At 39.9% G+C, this 19,332-nt stretch overlaps 1 protein-coding gene across 1 annotated transcript; it reads left to right on the forward strand.

Moving 5' to 3' along the window:
- The first annotated feature begins 7,787 nt into the window (after nt 1-7,787).
- Nucleotides 7,788-17,392, forward strand: THAP12 (THAP domain containing 12). Its single transcript, XM_088535028.1, has 5 exons — nt 7,788-7,894; nt 12,152-12,272; nt 13,886-13,993; nt 14,936-14,972; nt 15,248-17,392. Exons 1-5 carry the CDS (start codon nt 7,806-7,808, stop codon nt 17,194-17,196), a joined length of 2,304 nt encoding a protein of 767 aa, XP_088391154.1. The 5' UTR covers nt 7,788-7,805; the 3' UTR covers nt 17,197-17,392.
- Nucleotides 17,393-19,332: the final 1,940 nt, after the last annotated feature.

The following is a 19,332-nucleotide window of genomic DNA, read 5'->3' on the forward strand; positions in this document are numbered from 1 at the left end:
CGTTGGGCACCCGCAGCCTGGGGTATCTTGCGCGGTGCGTTTTCCACGGAAACCCTCCGTTTCCTCCCTCCGCTTCCATTAATAAGCAGGCACCACTGCTGATGGGAAATAATAATAATAGAATAACATAATTAAAATAACTAAACATAAATGATGACAAAAATAAAAATAATAAAAAGTAATAATAATAATAAATGAAAAGCAGATGCAGAATTTGCCTTGAAGAATGACAGGGGTGGATTTTGGCATCTACAGTTTCAATCCTGCTTCCTAAAACTGCGCTGGATCTGGGAATTTGCCATTTCTGTTCTATCTCCAAAGCTTCAAGTTCCGGGTCCTGCCATTATTCTCTGCAAAACAGTGGTTATAACTTCTGGTGCAGTTTGCAGAGGAAAGCAGCACGTTATGTTATGTCTTTTAAAATCTCCTTATACCTGATTGGAAAATAGGAAAAGGGGAAATAAAAATCTCTGGAATGAAGCCATAGACTAACAAAAGGAGAAAAAAAAAAGCATTTTTTTTTGCTGCAGTTTGCAGCAGGAAAGCATATCTTCAAGGATATGTATGAAGCAATATATATTCATTTTTATACTTTATATATATATATGTATATATATACACATATGTGTAGCTTCGTGCAAAGCAGTTACTCAGCGGTTGGGAATCATCTTGTGGCACCAGCTTGTCCCTTTTCAGGGTTTCGTTTTTGCTCCATGCATTTGTTTCCTGCACTTAATTTTACGTATTTCCCTGCAATTTTGCTAAGGGAACCATCAGACACAGACAGATGGCTGGAGGAAGAGGAAGGCGCCTGCTCCACTCCACGTTTTTGGGTGTTAGAGCTGGCGGTTTTGAGGTCCCTTTGCAGAGGTTGGGTGTCCCCAGCAGCAGATATTTCACCAAAAAGCTCCCCATCCGCCCCCCCAAAAAGGGCCTTTCTTTCTTCCCAAGCAATTTGAAGGTGTCAATCTGCAGACGCATCTGCAGAATGGAAAGAAACTCCTTTTTTTTTTTCCCCCCCAGTGCTGGGTGCCAACGGCCAGAAGACAAAGTGCTGCTTACGGTGTCTCCTGTAGGTGTCAGGGAGAAAAATAAATAAATAAAATAAAGTAAACCTCATCAGAAATGAAAAATCCGCTGTAATGCAGCTCATGTGTCTGCGCTTCGCAGTAAGGAAATCAGAAAACCTTATTTTGTGTTTAAAGATGCCTGAAAGTTTTCAGAGGAGAAGACAAAGTGGAAGGTGTGCTTTGAATTTTAGCACCTATTTCCAGGTATTCCTGTGCTGTTATTTCCACCTAAATAGTGGGAAGTAAAAAAAAAAAATCTTCCCCACAGATGTGATAAATGAAGAACATTTTCTCACTTGACGTTTTCTATTATTCTCCACAGCAGTACAACCCTCAAGTGCTTGAGAACAATTATGCTGGGGAATACAGCAGAGCTAGTGCAATTTTGCAATTTTCTTTTTTTTTTTTTCTAAAATATCTTCCTAAACAAAAACCAGCTGAACAGCACTCCCCGACAAAAGCAAAGGGCCCAAGCGTTGCACAGAAATGAGGAGGATACAGCAATACAAAGGTGCAGGTTACAGCTGAGCATTTTGAGCGTTTTCTTGAAATTTGTGTTTTTAAAACCATGCGCTCAGCTCCTGCACATGGCCCTCTCAGAGGCCACTAGCATGCGGGCTCAGCAATTATATCCATTAAATGCATTTAATGAGATCTGCTTGGCTTTTAATATGTATACTTTTATTACATTTATATATTTAGGTCTTTATTCCTCTTTTGGAAGTGGATGAAACCGGCTCCACAGTTATTATGGATGAGACAGACACTGACACTCATGTATACATATGTATGTGATCATAAACAAATTAAATCATTTCCTCAGGCACTGAAAATAAAAGAGATACTTTTTAAAAAATGAGCTGGTTATGTACAAACTGTGTGAAGCTGCAACGTCTTCGCTTCTACAGATGGCGTTAAGACGATTTCCAAGATTTCTTCTTTTCATTACAAAGCAAGACCCAGAATTGGAGCAGGGATCCAAGAAAGTCTCCAAGCCAAAACCTGGTTGCAATTACGGCAGCGCCGTTGCCATTGACTTTGGGTTAATTTATCTCACTGCAATCAGTTCTCCGTTTTCTGCAGCCACAGGGGAGCTGAGGTGGACCGAGAAATCCCAAAATAACAAGTCCCAAGGAGCATCTCTAGCCACCCCAATTGGTCCAAATCTGGCAATCTCAGAGCCTAGTAGTGGCTAGTACAAAATCCAATTGATCCACTTCTAGCCCCAAATTTGTTCCAGGAGCAGCATGGGTATTTTTATCGGAGCTCCATGGAGAAGGTTATCCAGGCCCCAAGTGACTGCACGGAGCTAACTTGGATCTTTTTACCCTAATCCAGGTGAAGCCACTGGAATTTGAAAGCATTTCTTTCTGTCTAATGAACAAAAAAATACTGGGAACATGCCAATATACTAAAAAATGTGAATGAAAAATATGGTTTGGACTTACTCCATTAATACGGAAACGTGGCCCAGCGATTGCATTCACGATTTCTAGGCGGATTTGAAGAAACTTAACTGATTCATTGTGGGCGAAGGAAGAAAACGCGGAACGTGAAACGGCAACATTTCTGGTTTTCCTGTTCTCGCTTTCTAGATATTAACTGGTTCTTAGTTCTCATCACTGCATCCTCCAACTCAGAGCACGCTTCAGTTAAGGAGGACCAAGATCGGGCAGCGATGACACTAAGAATCTTTATTTTAATTTTATTCCATTAGACACTCCTAAGCACTCTCTTCCTTCTCAAGCCTTTTCCCATCTCTTTTTTGCCTCTTAGCTCGGATAAGGACACAGACTGCAGTAACACTTGGGGATTGGCAGGTTGCCTTTTATAAGCAACATATATTGCATTCAACCTACCTATTTATTTTATAAATCATAAGTCTAAGAGCTTCAATGGTGAATACATCTATATTCAGCAATGCTTAAATGCATCAAAATGACACAGTGCATCGAGACTGGCATGTTTAAATGTTCTGCAACAGGAGGCAAAAACTTGATTATATAACCTCAGGTAATATAAAAATATATGGTGCCTTCTGCTGAGTTAAAGCCATGCCCTGTGCATTTAGGGAGCCCGCAGCATTAAAAGAGTGGTTGTAAATAAATAAACTTGCTGAGAGCAAAGCACATTAGGCATTTTAAACCAGAACACAGGGGAGTAAGGCAAATGATTCAAGTTATAGCTACACTCTGCATGATCCCTAATGGCCAATGAAACTAGGAATTTCCTTTACCTGGACAAACATCGTTCTTATTTTTCTTAAGAATACAATCACTAATGAAGGCTTAATAAATAGGAATGACTTGTATTCTGTCAATTTAAGTATTGCATGGACATGGAAGAGCACAAAAATAAAAAACACAATGGGAAAATATAGTATTGCACATTAAATACACATCTGACTGAACTTGTTAGTGTGTTTTAAAATGACTTGTCTCCAAACACTTCTATCGATATATTGTATAATCCCTTCTTTTTTTTTCTTGAAGAAACATGATTGGTAAATTAAGTTCAGCACCAACAGCTAAAAATGCACACCTCCAACATGCAGGAATTTGCTGCATGGACGTGCAGGAATTTGTTGCTTTGTGAACCGAGCCCTAAAGCGAGAGGGACTCCCTGAGCACATTTGTCCATGCAGCAGGCGGTCTGGTCTGCTGTGCAGGGAGAATCACAGAATCACAGAACCCTTAAGGTTGGAAGGGACCTCTAGAGGTCATCTAGTCCAACCCCCTGCACACGCAGGGTCACCTAGAGCACGTGGCACAGGACTGCGTCCAAGCGGGTTTGGAAGATCTCCAGAGAAGGAGACTCCACAACCTCTCTGGGCAGCCTGTTCCAGTGCTCTGGCACCCTCACTGGCAAGAAATTTTTCCTTAAGTTCCTGTGGAACTTTTGGTGCTTCAGTTTCTGGCCGTTTCCTCTAGTTCTGTCTGTGGCCACCACTGAAAAGAGGCCGGCACCATCCTCCTCACTGCCTCCCTTGAGGTACTTCTAGATACTGCTCAGGTCCCCTCTCAGCCTTCTCTTCTCCAGGCTGAACAGGCCCAGCTCCCTCAGCCTCTCCTCATAGGGCAGATGTTCCAGGCCCCTGATCATCCTCGTAGCCCTGCGCTGGACTCTCTCCAGCAGCTCCACATCCCTCTTGTCCTGTGGGGCCCAGAACTGGACACAATACTCCAGATGCGGCCTCACCAGGGCTGAGTAGAGGGGCAGGATCACCTCCCTCGACCTGCTGGAGACTCTCTTCTTAACATACCCCAGGATCCCATTGGCCTTCTTGGCCACGAGGGCACCCTGCTGCCTCATGGTCAACTTATCATCCACCATGACACCCACGTCTTTCTCCGCAGAGCTGCTCTCCAGAAGGTCGCTCCCCAGCCTGTACTGGTGTCTGGGAGAGGGCATGAACAGTCCAAAACCAGGTGATGCACCACGACCAGGACGTGCGCTGGGTTCTTCTGGAAGAGACGAGCAAGGGCATGCTTCGAAGTGCATCGTTTTCTCCTTTTTTAAAAGTGTATTAACTTTGTCAAACTGATAGGCACCCAGGAATATGGAGTCTGAGCTTCAGTAATGAGGGTCTGAGAAAGAATAATAGTGCATCTTTCCCACTTTAAACGCAGCTGTGTGTGGGTTGCTTAATGCAGGTCATCTGAAGAGCTGTGAAGAGCAGCCCGTGACCGACACAAGCGGTGCCGCAAAGCCCAGGGCTTTATTCCCACTTCCCCAAAATTGTGGGCAACCCCTTCCTGTATTTTCTGTTCTATTAGAAATCTCAATTCCACTGGAATTATATTCATTTCTAATATAAATTCTATTAGAATATAATTTCAATTATATTTTATTTTTGGGGTATCAGCAGGAGCAGGGATACAGCCATGCAAGCTGTACAGGATTAATGGTGTCTTTTTAGTTCTTACAGATAGGCCATCCCCAAAACAACGTGGCTGCATGACTCAAAGAGATAATGTTAACAGTAGTTGTGAGTCACTAAAGTGTTTTAGACTTCAAATACTGCCTTGCAAAGAAACTTCATACTTTTAATAACAGGAAACCTGCATAAATATACCATTACACTTAAAAAGTAAGTTCAGAAAAAAATAAAGGCATACTAAATGTTACCCTGTGAAATAGAACCAGTTCATTTCCAAAGTACATTAAGGGGGATTAAGATACAATTGACCAAAAGAAGACACACAATTTGTTTAAAAGTAATTTATTTGGTGGAGACAGATCCCCCAGACGACACTTAATATGCATAAACCCCGCAAAATATGAAAGGAGTATGGATGGATACACTTGGAAATATTTTGTGAAAAACACTTTAATAATCAGGAGGATTATTTAAAAGTGAAATTACCACTATGCAGATTAAATATGCACATTTCAAAGGCTACTCAGCAGGAAAAACAAAACAAAGCAAAAAGAGTAATTTCTGTACAGTCTAAGAGTTTCAAAAGCTAATTTTTGGAAGTGCTTACTAAGTAGTAATATTTACTGATTTTCTTAAAAAAAAACCCACATTTTAATATTTTGGGGTTTTGAAAATAACTAAGTGAACTCTTTTTCCATCAAACCGGTATGGATAGTGGTGATTGCCCAGGGAAGTGGGAGCAGTCAGCAGGAGCAGCTAAACCAATTTTAGCATTGCCTTAGGCAATGTTAAACTGCCTAAGCCAATCTGCAGTATGAGATTCAGATCACTTCTGAATTATGTCTGTCTTTCCTCAGTAGATGAGAAGATGTAGTGGAAAAAGTGATCTTAGATCTTACAGCTACAAAACTGAGGCTCTCCCACGGTTTTTTCATTGATAGGAGGAATCATTCAGCAGGATGTTCAGGAGGAACCATCCAACAGACAGTACAGGGACTGTAATATCTGATAACTGTTCCATGCACAGAGAACCTGGAAACCTCTCAGTTTTTACTGCTATGTGCTACCACATTGAAAAAAATGCAATTGGAGCATGGTGAAGTATATAAATTTAGCCCTTAAAATACACTAAGTGATCAGAGCAATTAAATATTCAACACACATGGGAAATGTACTGTCGGACTGCATCATAAAAATTGAGAATTATCACCAAATGATTAAATTACTTCAGTGAAATGTAATTGAAATTGCTCCAGTGATACAGCTTTTTTTTTGAAGTTAACCAAAGCAAATCAGATGAGTTTTATTTTACATTATGTACTTTTTGAAAAAACTTACAATTTGCCTGTTTCATAGATTTGGATTATGCTTCCAAATGCCCTGCAAATCTCCTTGTTAGCATTCTTTTTTTTTTATGTGACATTAAAGAGTTATATGAAAGCCGAATTTTTACACTATAACATCACAACACTACAGTACCTGAAATCATTCTTGTTTACCATCAAGATTTATATATTTCACAGTTCCTACTCCTGTTGCCTCTAACCATCTGTTGGTTGTAGTCAATGAATCAGTATTTTTCTTATTCCAACTACCCAAATTTCTTTTTTTTTTTTAATGAGCTACTTTGTTTTTAGCCTATGTGAGAACTGGTGAAGTCTTCATACTAGTTATTCTTCCTGTTTTCATTACCTTATTGCTCAAAATACACACAGTGAATTCTTAATTTATCTCATTATCCAGGTTGTGGATTAACAACGTCTTCCTAACACGCAAAACAAAAGATATAGAAGATTATGACCTCATTCCACAACTGAAGTTCATTTTTAAGACCATACGTAGTCAATATAACACAATTGCAGGACATTTTTCATACAGTCTCTATTATTTGTGTTTCTGCTTAGCAGCTCATTTACGTATTATGAAGCACAGATATTTTGCTTGATTTTTAATTACAGGACTACTTAAGGCTTCAGGGTTAGCTAGATGCAAACACCCACCCAGGCTGACACAGGCTGTTCAATTCAACCCAAGGAACTAGAAACAACCGTTAACAGCAACCACCAGGACGACTGTGCACTGCCGACTGACACCCTCACTTCAACATGGAATCATAGCTATCATCACTCGGGAAACCCACTTGAGCATTGCTTTGGGCAAGCTGAACTGCAGGATACAGCACTTAAATTCCTTAGTCCCTATTGGCATGGAATGAAGTTGTTATTATTATTTGGAATTCTATTTTTTTCCTCATTCTTTCCTGGTGAGACCAGAGCTGGCTCTTTTCCTTCCTTGAGCACAGCAAGCTCGCAATGGAAGATTAGGAGCATTTATTATTATTAAATTACGACGTTTATTGGAGATTTTTGTGCCGTCGGGAGGGAACCATCCGACCACCTCGGGTAGACGTGTTGCCCCAGCCCATTCTGCGCACGCGCAGACCGCGGCGGCTCCCCTCCCCGCCTCTCCCCAGGCGCAGGCGCACATGCGGCGGGGGGGAGGGGAGAGGAGGACAGGGACGCGCAGGCGCACATGTGTGTGTGGAGGGGGGGCGGGGGTGCGCGCAGGCCGCATGCGCGCCGCGCATCCGGGCGCCGCCGGCGGGAAGCGGAGCATTGTGGGAAGGAGGCGGCCCTCGCCGCGGCGGAGGGCGGCGGTGAATCCTCCCGGCCGCTCACAGCAGTGTGGAGCCGCTGCCCCCCCCAGCGCCCGCCTCCCCCCTTCCTCCTCCGCCACTCTTCTCCTCCTCCTCCACCCCACATACCACCCCCCCCCACCGCCACCGGATTTAAAGGGGCAGCGGCGGCGGCAACGCCTGGGGGGGCTGCGGTGGCGGGGGGAGGGGGACACCCGCCATGCCGAACTTCTGCGCGGCCCCCAACTGCACCCGCAAAAGCACCCAGTCCGACCTGGCCTTCTTCCGCTTCCCCCGGGACCCGGTCAGGTGAGCGCGCGGGCAGGCGGGCGGGCGCTCAGGGGTCGCACGGCGGGGCCTTGCAGGGGTCGTCTGGGGCCTCGTCGCTGCGCTCCGGCCCCGCGGCGGCGCTTCCCGGCTCCCCCTGTCACGGAGCCGCCGCGCGCGACCCGCCGGGGGGGGGAGGGCGGGGCTGTGCAGGACCCTGCGGGCCGCGGCGGGAGGCGGGCGGGTGCTGCGCATGCGCAGCCGGGACAGCCCCCCCCCCCCCCCCGGGTCCTTATTGGGGGGAGAATCCATGGGGGGTCCTGAAAGGTGTGAGGTTGTGTTGGGGGGGGGTGGGCCTGAAAGGTGTGTGGGGGTGATGGGGCGGGGGGAGGGAGGGGAGCAATGGGGGAGCGGTGAGAATTGGGGGGGGGCCTGAAAGGTGTGTGGGGGTGATGGGGTGGGGGTGGGGGGGCAAGAGGTCCCGAAAGGTGTGTGGTGATGATGAGTGTGGGGAGGGGATTCCTGAAAGATATATGGTGATGATGGGAAGGGGGGTCTTGAAAGGTGTGTGGTGATGATGGGGGAGAGGGCCCTGAAAGGTGTGGGGTGATGTTGGGTAGGGGATCCTGAAAGATGTGTGGTGATAATGGGGGGGCGGGCCCTGAAAGATGTATGGTGATGATGGGAAGGGGGTCCTGAAAGGTGTGGGGCGACAGAGGGGGTGCGTGGAGCAGCAATAGGCACGGGCTGTGCTGCCCTAAGCCCAGATGTCAGGCCCAAAAACCGCATAATGGTGCAAACCTAGTCTTCATATTGCTCTTTTCTGCATATGTTTTCACACACTCCTGAGTGAATACAATGCTTTGCATAAAAGCTGTGTTTTACAGTACATATACACTGCAAAGTTGTGTAGTTTAACCCATACTATAGTTGTGCATTTGATGAAAGCAGTAATCAATATTGTTTGTTGGCTACTCTCTTAATTTAGGATTATCCCAATTCATTCCTCTCTCAATCCTCTGTGCTTTTCAAGCTGCAGGTTCTTACATGGCAAAGAAAGGGGCTGCAGATTGTGCAGGATCAAGGAGTTTTGGTGCTATCCAAATATTGTGCCTACTTTCTTGGGATTTCTTGTTGCAAACAAGTCGTGTGAAGCTGAGCAAATGTGATTATAGTTTATTATTTGAAGAAAATATCCCCTTCAGTTTATACTTTTTTCCTCCTATTGAAAGACATTTTGAATGATTTTTTTTTCATGTTAGCATTACAGAAATACACCTAAAATATGCAGGTACCCAAACAACTGCCACTACTTTTAAAGATTTGTATTATTTTATTGTATTTCAGAATCATAATGCTACCATTCTTTATGGAAGTCCTCTATTTTTAATACCTTATTAAGGTATTAAAGACTTAATGAAAAAACAATTCATGTCAGCTCCAATCAGTTGAATAATATAAAATGAAAAAGAAATGTCCATAAAAGTTCTTTGGCTTAAGAAGTATTTATGAGTTTGTATTTCTGCAACAGCAACAGTGTAAGTAGGCTTGCTTTCTGTATCCATGTTTTGCATATCCACCATGAAATAATTGAGATTAATCCTCCTGTGAGAGAATCAGATAAAATAATGATAACATTTGCCTTGAAGGATTGCTTGGTCATTTACACTGTACAAAAGAAAGATGACTTGGACCTAAACTATTAGTTTCAATGACAAAGATGTCTCGGCAGCCCCTTTACACTTAGTGTTCTTGTTCTTGTTTTTTCTTTCCTTGATATCTGCTACCTTTCTCATTTAAACCTATAGAAATCTCTGAAATTGGTGTTAAGATCTATTTTAGTAACTCTAAGCATTTAAAGATGGATAGGTCATTGTAATCTATGTGGTTTTGCAGGCCATAGGATAGTACTGATTTATTTCTGTTTGAAGTATAGCAGTGATCTACAACTGGTAAATGACAGGCGATGTGTTGCTTGTACAACCGTCCATTACTACGAGCTGTTGTAGAAACCTGTTACCTACACTTGCTTTTTCCCTGTTCGGTGCTAAGCAGTTTCAGCTAGACATTCCAAAACTGAACTTTAGAGCATTAATGAGTGCAATCTAACCAGTTATTTGAGATAAACTTCATTTACTTCCTCTGAGAGGATTAGAAGGGGTGAAATGACCAAGCTTTGAAGAACTGGTTGTGGTTAATGTATGGTGTGTGGGGTATTTTTTCCACATCAAACATGAATGCAAATAAATAGCCTCCGTTTTCCCCAACAGGGATGTTCATTTTAATAGTTTTGCATGGTCTATGTAGTGATCTCCTTAATAAGGTCCATCTGTGCTTCATTTGAGTATTTAGAACATAGTATTTTTTCAGCGACAGAGATGCTATTCTACCGTAGCTCACCAGCACTGAGGTAAAATATGTGATTTGAATTACACCTGAACTTAAAGTGCTTTTCAAACTTCCATGAGATGTCAGCAGATCTCTGGAAATAATACTGTGTTCGTGACTGAAGAAAACCTTCCTTAAAACCTAATAAATGTTAACTAAAGCAGTGCTGAAAATGTAGTATTGAAGTGGATTTTATGTAATCTCAAATATTTTGCCACTGAAGCACTTTTAACACAGTGTACAGCATGTGTTAGCTGAATATTTAAGACTCGGGTTCTGTTCTCTGGTCCTGCACCAACTTCAGCACAAAAGACAGCAGCCAAAGCCACTTTTATGTAACCAGAGAAGTCAGGAAGGAAGAAGGGGATATTTGGTGCTTAATTTTTTCCTTGCATCTTCTGCTGCCATCTGCCCTGCTCATCCATAAATTATTGCTTCTTCCTTCTTCTCTTATGAACAATAGTTATGTGTTTGTAGGCAAAAATAATAATTGTTGTCTCATAAATTCTAGCAGTTTATTTGGTAAGGAACCTTCTGCTTTTTACATCAACAGTAAGAACATTTCGACCGTTTTGTTTTTTTAAGTGGACCCAGTATTTTTTTTTCCTTTTTATTTCAGCAATGACTGGGTTATGGTGAGATCTCTCTGCTCTATATGCCCTAGTGAAGCAGCAGACTCTCTATAACTTCTCTGGGTATTTGCCTAGAACTTTTTGGGCATTGCCAACATGTACCAAATAGAAAAATATACATAATCTAAAATATGAGAAATTTGAAGGGTTGATGCATCAGATTAGTAAATGAAATAAAATATCACTGAAAATACAGTGGAAGTTCCTTCTCATTATGGCAGAAGTATCATAACTCTTCATAGTCTGTTGTTCTCTGGTCTTGAGTTTGTTTAGGTAGGGACCTAGCCTGAGGGGAATGGGAGTTTGTGGAGCCACTTTTTTGTGGTTAGGATAATGAACAAGTCATTAATCTTGTTCATGCAAAGGTTTTTAGTCATCTGCATTGTATATTTTCAACTGTCTGTTTAGCAGTGTGCTGTAATGAACTGGTAGCTTTGTGATGCTAGTTTTTTGACCTTTAAATACTGAAGTATTAATGATTGTTGTAATATTATTTATATATAGTATTGCTTATATATATAATATAATTTACTGCACAAACAAAATAGATTTATTTTTTGATTTACTTGATTAATAGATTTAGTTGAATTTTACTTGAGTAGCAGTGCAGAATCAGTCAATGCAACTCCTGTCTCAAAAATTCATGAACATGATTGCAGAGGCTGCATTGGGTGGGAAATACAGCCCAATTAATACCTCAGATCTGAGTCCTGTCTATAGAATAGCTGGGTTTTTTGTTTGTTTATTTTTTGCATCTTTCAAAAATCTGCACTAAACTCCCTAATAAGCAGAATAAATAAGAAAAATGCTGAATTTTGAAGGGAGGCAGAAAAAGGTAACCATTTTCAGCTATGAAAATTAACTTCGAAAGTTAACTTGAAAAGCTTTGAGTTAATCTAGTCTGTAAAGCTCATTTCTCTGCCTTTTCTTGCCTACCTTTTTAAGATGATGTGCCAGCAGGTCAGCTTTCATGAGCAACTGTGTTATGTACCTCTGTTTCTGAGAGAGAGACAAGAACATAAGATTTATGGGAAAGATTTGGACATAAATTTGCTGGGGTTCTTAAGTAGTGAGAAAATAGGTGTCAAATAGTGAGTAGTAAGAGAAAAACAGTTTCTAAAAAAGATTTTGTAGGACTTTGCAAGGGAGTGTGTACACAACTTTCTCTAGCTTTGTGCAAGGGACAGTGCTCACTCCCCACAAACTGTTGATAAGGTTTTGAAATTCTTGTGAATTATGTTGAAAGCTAAAACTAACTAATTCTTTTGTTTACATGTAGATGTCAAAGGTGGGTAGAGAACTGTCGGAGAGCAGATTTAGAAGATAAAACTCCAGATCAACTCAACAAGCACTACAGGCTGTGTGCTAAACATTTTGAAACTTCTATGATATGCAGAAGTGTAAGTAAAACCAGACTCTTTCTTATTGCATTTTGCAAAATGAGATTAACATTTTTAAACCAGTTGCGTTTTAATCTGTGATGCCTTGGGTAACTGTTCTCTATGAAAATTAATCTCTTTGTTAAAATGAGATCGTTATCGTGGTTCAGGCACTGCACAGACTTACAGATGTTTGGATTGGCACAAAGGATGAGGTGGAAATGAGCAGTTGGTGAAGAGAGAAGCTGAGCTGCTGCTTCTGGTTTAATATGTTTGTGGCGTTCTGGCCACTGCTGCAGTTCTTTCCTCACATGAGCCAATGCTCTTTTTGTTTACTGTCACTGAATATTACAACATTATACAAATATATTGAGTGTAGGAGTATACATTTGTGTGCCTCTAATTATTTAAAATCATTAATGTGCTGCTACAGACGTGTGTATGTCGTGGGATAGTGTTCAGTTACAATCTGTTGTAGCCAGGAGCTACAGCCAGTTTGTTTCCTGCTGTGTTTTATCCATCTAAAATTGTGTCACTGTTTCCTGTTAATAATATGCATAGTTTTCAATTCTACTTTTTAACAAGATGTTGCTGATTTTAACAGCTTCCATAATAGTAGAAAATAATGGATTTGGGTCTTTTTGTCAAGTTTTAATTTATGGGCAAGTTCCACTCTGATTGAGGTGTGTGTGTGTATATTTATATATATATATATATATATATATGTGTGTGTGTGTGTGTATGCATATTTCATCCTCCAGTTATATAGGATAATTTAACTCAGGTCAGAATTTCAGCTCTTGTGGCATTATGCATCACAGGGTCTGTGAGTATCCAGCACCCTAGAAACAAGCAGTGGAATTAATTCTGAATCTCAGTTGGAGTTTTATGAAACTTTAGTTTACTTAAAGCACACTTCAAGCCATATGCTTAAGTAGAACTAGGTACATAATGGAACCTACCCAGCTTAGACAGCCTAAGTTTACAGTATATTCAAATGTGAAATTTCACTTAATTATTCTAGATGTTAGATAAAACTATTTTATTTTCTTCCTTCTACTAATTGGATACATACTTGATAGATAACTTTCGGTATGGTCTTCGTGGTAGCTGGGCAAGAAAATGCATAAATTAACAGTTACATTGTGAAAATACTTAACCCCCCCCCACACACACACACACAGAATTGTGATGAAATAAATGACCAAAACCAAAGCATAATACTAATAAATAATAGTAATAAATCGTTTCCTTTCTCATGTATGGGTGTCCTTTTATCTAGGATATTCTGAATAGTTAAAGAAATAATATTAAGGTAAATTAAAATGACTTTTATCAGAGATACATGATATGAGAATAAAGGGAAAAAGTGGTTATGCTTTTTAAGAATATCTTTCTTCTTATTTTCAGTTTTCTCTCAAAATATAAATTATGCATTCTGTTTGTTCTGCATTATCAGAAAGTAAAAATACAAAATGTAAAAGACAGATTCAGTTTACTGTAAAATGTAACAATGAAAATGTAAGCAATTGGAAATGGAGTGCATGACATCTGAAATTCGTTCTGGGCCTTTTTGTATTCATGCAGAGAACTTTCCAGAGAAATCCCTAATCTAGATGTCTAACTTTTTACAGAGTCCTTACAGAACAGTTTTAAGAGATAATGCAGTGCCAACTATATTTGATCTTACGAGTCATCTGAACAATCCTCACAGCAGACATAGAAAAAGGATAAAAGAGCTGGTAAGTTTTTAATTTAAGGACTTGTCTTTATTATTTAAACATGCAAAGAAAGTTCAGATAAAATTTTATATAGCAATATTGAATAATAATATTTAGCATATTTAGGTTCTCTTCTTCCTATTCTGCTTTTTGTTGATTATAATTTAAATATCTAAGTACTACACTAATATAACTATATACTAAAGAAAGCTTGATGAAATTATCCTTTAGATGATTTGTTCTAGTCCAGAGCTGATACTGGCTTCTTTTTACATGTTGCAGCACTAACTGGTTACACTTTGTAGATGGTACATTGAAATTATTGCTACATATGGATTGCATAATCTCCAGTGAACCTGTTTCACTTCTGAAGTCTGCAGCAGTTCAGGGGTGCTTGTTTATTTTATGCTAAATTATGATTCATGCATAAGCCAAGATAGAGCAGTTCTTTGTGGAATCGTAACTTGTCAGTGGCCTTTTATAACAATTACAGAAAAAGTATCCATAGGTCTGCGCTACTTCCAACTACCAAGGTCTGTTTATGTGTTAAAGACAGGTGAAATCTAGATATTCCTTCATAATTTTGATAAGTCTGCTTGTTTACCAAAACTTAGAAAGTAGATTAAAAGACAGTTGTGTCTGGTGATGGGGTTCATGGTCATAGCAAAACAGAGCTTTTCCTTAAAACTGATTTACCAGCAACTGTAAAATATAGATTGAATATTCTGCTTATATAGGAACCTTAGCTGTAGGAGCAAACTATTTTTGCATAGTTAGTAGATACGTATGTCATGACGGCAATAAACTGTCTGAAGAAACTCCTCCTTTTACACCTCTAGCCCTTCTTGATAAATATTAACGCTTTTTAAGTGGCCTCATCTGCAACATTGGTGTCTGGTTTTGGTATGTTCTAATACTTTAAGATCTCAAGGTAGTTGTATCATATTTTTTTCTTTCTTTAAGAGTGAAGAGGAAATAAGAACACTGAAGCAGCAAAAGAGTAAGTGGGCAAAATATTTGGGCTCATAGAAGCATTATTTACTAAAATAGACAAGGTAATGCAGAACAGTAACTGTAAGCTTACACGTATATTGTGAGGCTGGCTGAATTGCTGCTCTATTTAAACAGCCAGTCTCAACTGCCTTTGAAATGCTCATTCACTTTTAAACTGGCAACATTATTCTGTGGCCTCCAGTAACTTAAAAAGCTGTGGGGATAGCAGGTTATCTTTTACTCCTGTGTAGTCTTATACTTACAGTGTTTTGTGTTTTGCAGTTGATGAAGCCTTTGAGCGGGAACAGGCAACTCAAGAATTGAATGAAAGCAATGCACAGAACACTGTCTCGGAGGAAGGAGGGGAAGAACAAGAGGAGGAAGTTGTTCCTTTAACGCTTGAAGAAAGAGAAAACAAAGATTACCTCAAATCTCTGTTTGAAATTTTGATCCTAATGGGTAAACAAAATATTCCCTTGGATGGTCATAATGTCGATGAGCTTCCAGAAGGTATCTTCGCTTCAGATAACTTCCAGGCTCTGCTGGAATATAGAATAAATGCTGGAGATGAAGTTCTGAGGAAACGATTCGAGATGACTGCAGTAAATCTTGAGTATTGTTCAAAAGTTCAGCAGAAACAAATGCTTGAGATCTGTGAAAGCTGCATTAGAGAAGAGACACTGAGGGAAGTAAGAGACTCGCACTTCTTTTCCCTTGTTACTGATGAAGTAGTAGATATAGCAGGAGAAGAACATCTGCCAGTTTTGGTGAGATTTGTTGATGACTCTCATAATCTAAGAGAAGAATTCATAGGGTTTTTGCCTTATGAGGCCGATCCCGAAATCTTAGCTGTTAAATTCCACACAACTGTTACGGAAAAGTGGGGTCTAAACATGGAGTACTGTCGAGGTCAGGCCTACATCGTCTCCAGCGGGTTTGCCTCTAAAATGAAAGTTGTAGCCACAAGACTCTTGGAAAAGTATCCACAAGCTGTGTACACGCTGTGTTCCTCCTGTGCCTTAAACTCATGGCTTGCAAAATCCGTCCCCGTTGTTAATGTTTCCATTGCACTAGGTACAATCGAAGAGGTCTGCTGTTTTTTTAATCAGTCTCCCCAGTTGCTAGTGGAACTGGACAATACGATTTCTGTTCTCTTTCAGAACAACGAGGAGAAAGGTAACCAGCTGAAGCAGATCTGCCGTTCCCAGTGGACAGGCAGGCATGATGCTTTTGAGGTTTTAGTGGACATGATACAAGCACTGGTTCTGTGTTTGGATAGTGTTATCAGTGACTCGTCCGTCCGGTGGAGCAACTTCATTGCTGGCCGAGCGTTTGTACTTTCAAGTGCATTAACAGATTTTGACTTCATTGTCACTATTGTAATTTTGAAAAACGTTCTGTCTTTTACAAGAGCCTTTGGAAAAAATCTCCAAGGACAAACGTCAGATGTGTTTTTTGCAGCCAGCAGCTTAACAGCAGTGTTGCATTCTCTGAATGAAGTGATGGAAAATATTGAAGTTTACCATGAATTTTGGTTTGAGGAAGCAACAAATTTGGCTACAAAACTGGACGTACAAATTAAGCTTCCTGGAAAATTTCGTAGGGCACAACACGTTCACTTGGACTCCGAAATAACTTCAGAAAATTACTACAAGGAAATCCTTAGCGTCCCTGCAGTGGAGCACATTATTCAAGAATTAAAAGATATATTCTCAGAACAACATTTAAAAGCTCTCAAATGTTTATCATTAGTGCCCTCAGTCATGGGGCAGCTAAAATTCAATACATGTGAAGAGCATCATGCTGATATGTTCAAAAATGACTTGCCTAATCCTGACACGCTTTCTGCTGAGCTTCACTGTTGGAGAATCAAGTGGAAGCACAGAGGAAAAGACATTGAGCTTCCAGCTACTATTTATGAAGCACTTCATTTGCCCGACATAAAATTTTTCCCTAATGTATATGCATTGCTCAAAGTCTTGTGCATCCTTCCAGTGATGAAGGTGGAGAATGAGAAGTATGAAGTAGGACGAAAGCGCTTAAAGGCATACTTGAAAAACACCTTGACAGAACAAAGGTCAAGCAACCTAGCTCTGCTCAACATAAACTTTGATATAAAACATGACTTAGATTTAATGGTGGACACCTACATTAAGCTCTATCCAGAGAAAGTGGAATTTCAGGAAGATTTTCTTCCCGCAAATAACACCGAAGTAACAGAAGATGCTTAATTTTTTAAGCTTTAACCAGGCTGTTGAAACAGCTTTTTCCTAGTTAAACTTTAAGGTTGAGAGAAAAAGCTGCGACTTCTCAAGAATCACTGCAATGGTATTTCCATTTTAGGGCTCGAATTGAAGAAGCGCTGGTCAGTGACCCAAGATATGTTTTGTTTAATATGCATTAAATATATTATGTGAACAAAAAAAAGCAAGCCTGAAAATAAACCTGTGCTCTTGGCAATGATGGTGCTTTCTCCATCTGATTGACTTCAGTAGGTGCTCATTTACTTTGCTGCATCTTGGAAAAAGTACCATGTGGTGATTGTAGATCTGATGGGGCTGTTACATATTCACTCTTGAAAAAGGATAAGAAAAAACTCGCAGTGCTGAAAGGAGAGTATAATCCATTTCAGTCTAGTTATTTAGAATTTATCCCTTTTTGAAAACTTAAAAAAAAGGTCTTTATTTGGCATATATTGACATTCTGGAGAGTGCATTCAGCAATCGCACGATCCTCGTGCTGTGGACTGTTCTCTATAAAAAGCAAAAATAATGGCTTAGAGGTACGATAAGGTTTCATTGGAAGAGTCAGCCTCTTTAATCACTTGATGACTGTTTACATTCCGTTGTGTGAGACACTTTTTTTTTTTTTTTTTTTAACCAATATGGCAGGGATACTGAAATTCCTCGAAGACACTAAAAATGAAGTTTATTCCATGGCATTGAAATCTGTTTGTTCTATCCTGTCTCTGATACAAAATTGTGCATCTTTTTGTCTGTTAATTTGTAAACTCACCCAGGAAAGATTACAGAGAAGAGTTTGTTGTTTGTCTAGAAGTAAGATGGAAAATATTGTTGTTATTTTTGGCAAAAATAAAACATTTTGTACAGTTTATTGCAATTTAAAATAAAAATGTGAATTTGCTTTTTACATAGTATTGAATTTTACTGAACCAAATTAGTTTTGTCTTAGTGTTTTAAGGCACAGGAAATTTTGTGCACTTCTGATCTGTGTGTTCTGCTGATGTCTTTTTGGAGTATTTTGAGATCACTTGAAGCAAGATGCTCTTAATTGTGGAAGTTTTCTTTAACTGAAACCATGACAATTGGAAATGCATTAAATGTGAAATGGTTAAAATGTTGCCAGTTTTTGCAGCTATCCAGGTGCTAATTTTGTAACTTCTTTACGTTTCTCATTCTATGTACTTTTCCTTACAGTTGTAGCAGGAAGAATCTCCAGCGACTGAAAACGGAATCATTATAGAGATTGACACATACAATTCTTCAAGTGTTTAAATAACATCAAACAATAAGAATAAATTGGTAAACAAAGTTATAAGTTATAGCTTACTATAGCGGCTAAAGTGATTATGTACATTTTAAGAAACATTAAGAACTTTCATTTGCCTTGAAGCAGTTAAATTTTATGGTTAAACTTGCTGTTTTCTTCCTCTGCTTCTTGTATGTGTTTCAGGCTTGCTGTCTTAAATAAGTGTCACCGATGCACATAAATGCAAATGGTATCTCAGCTAGTAAAAATTATTTTAGCTAGTAAGCTGGATTTTTTTTTCCTCCCTCTGAATATATTAAAATAGCCAAAATCATATTAATCTTTTAAAATTGTTATCAGGATATCAGGATATTTTTATTTAGCTTTTGCTGGGAAAAATTCCTGCATTTTTCAAAGAGCATTTCATTTGCAGTATTAATGAAGTAAAAATCCTTTCCCATGCTGGGACCGTCTGTGTCCATATCCTGCCAAACAGTGATATGAGATGGTTGTGACCAGTAGGATTGTGCTGAACCCCATTGCGGTCCTCCATACAAAGATCAGGAATATGTTTTTTTTTTTTTTTTTAATTGCTTTTTGTTTTATTTTTGTTTGGCTTGTTTTTAGGGGGGAAAAATATATTTTTAGAGGAAAAAAAGATTTCTGGATTCTTCTGAGAAAGGCATGACTGTGTAACAAATTGGTTGAATTCTCTGAATTTGTGGCAGCAGGCAGGGTTATTTTCATAGGGGATTTCAGTGTACAGTGAACCAGGTGGATCCCATCAAATTTCTTTCACCGAGCTCCTTTGTATCATAACTGAGAGCCTCGTTAGATCCCTTAGCTCTCTAGTGAAGAGAGATGGGTACTACCACGGG

The sequence above is a fragment of the Tinamus guttatus genome, unplaced genomic scaffold, assembly GCF_059628265.1.
Source record: "Tinamus guttatus ecotype Peru unplaced genomic scaffold, ASM5962826v1 Tinamus_guttatus_pri_ptg000602l, whole genome shotgun sequence".
Classification (NCBI taxonomy): Eukaryota; Metazoa; Chordata; class Aves; order Tinamiformes; family Tinamidae; genus Tinamus; species Tinamus guttatus.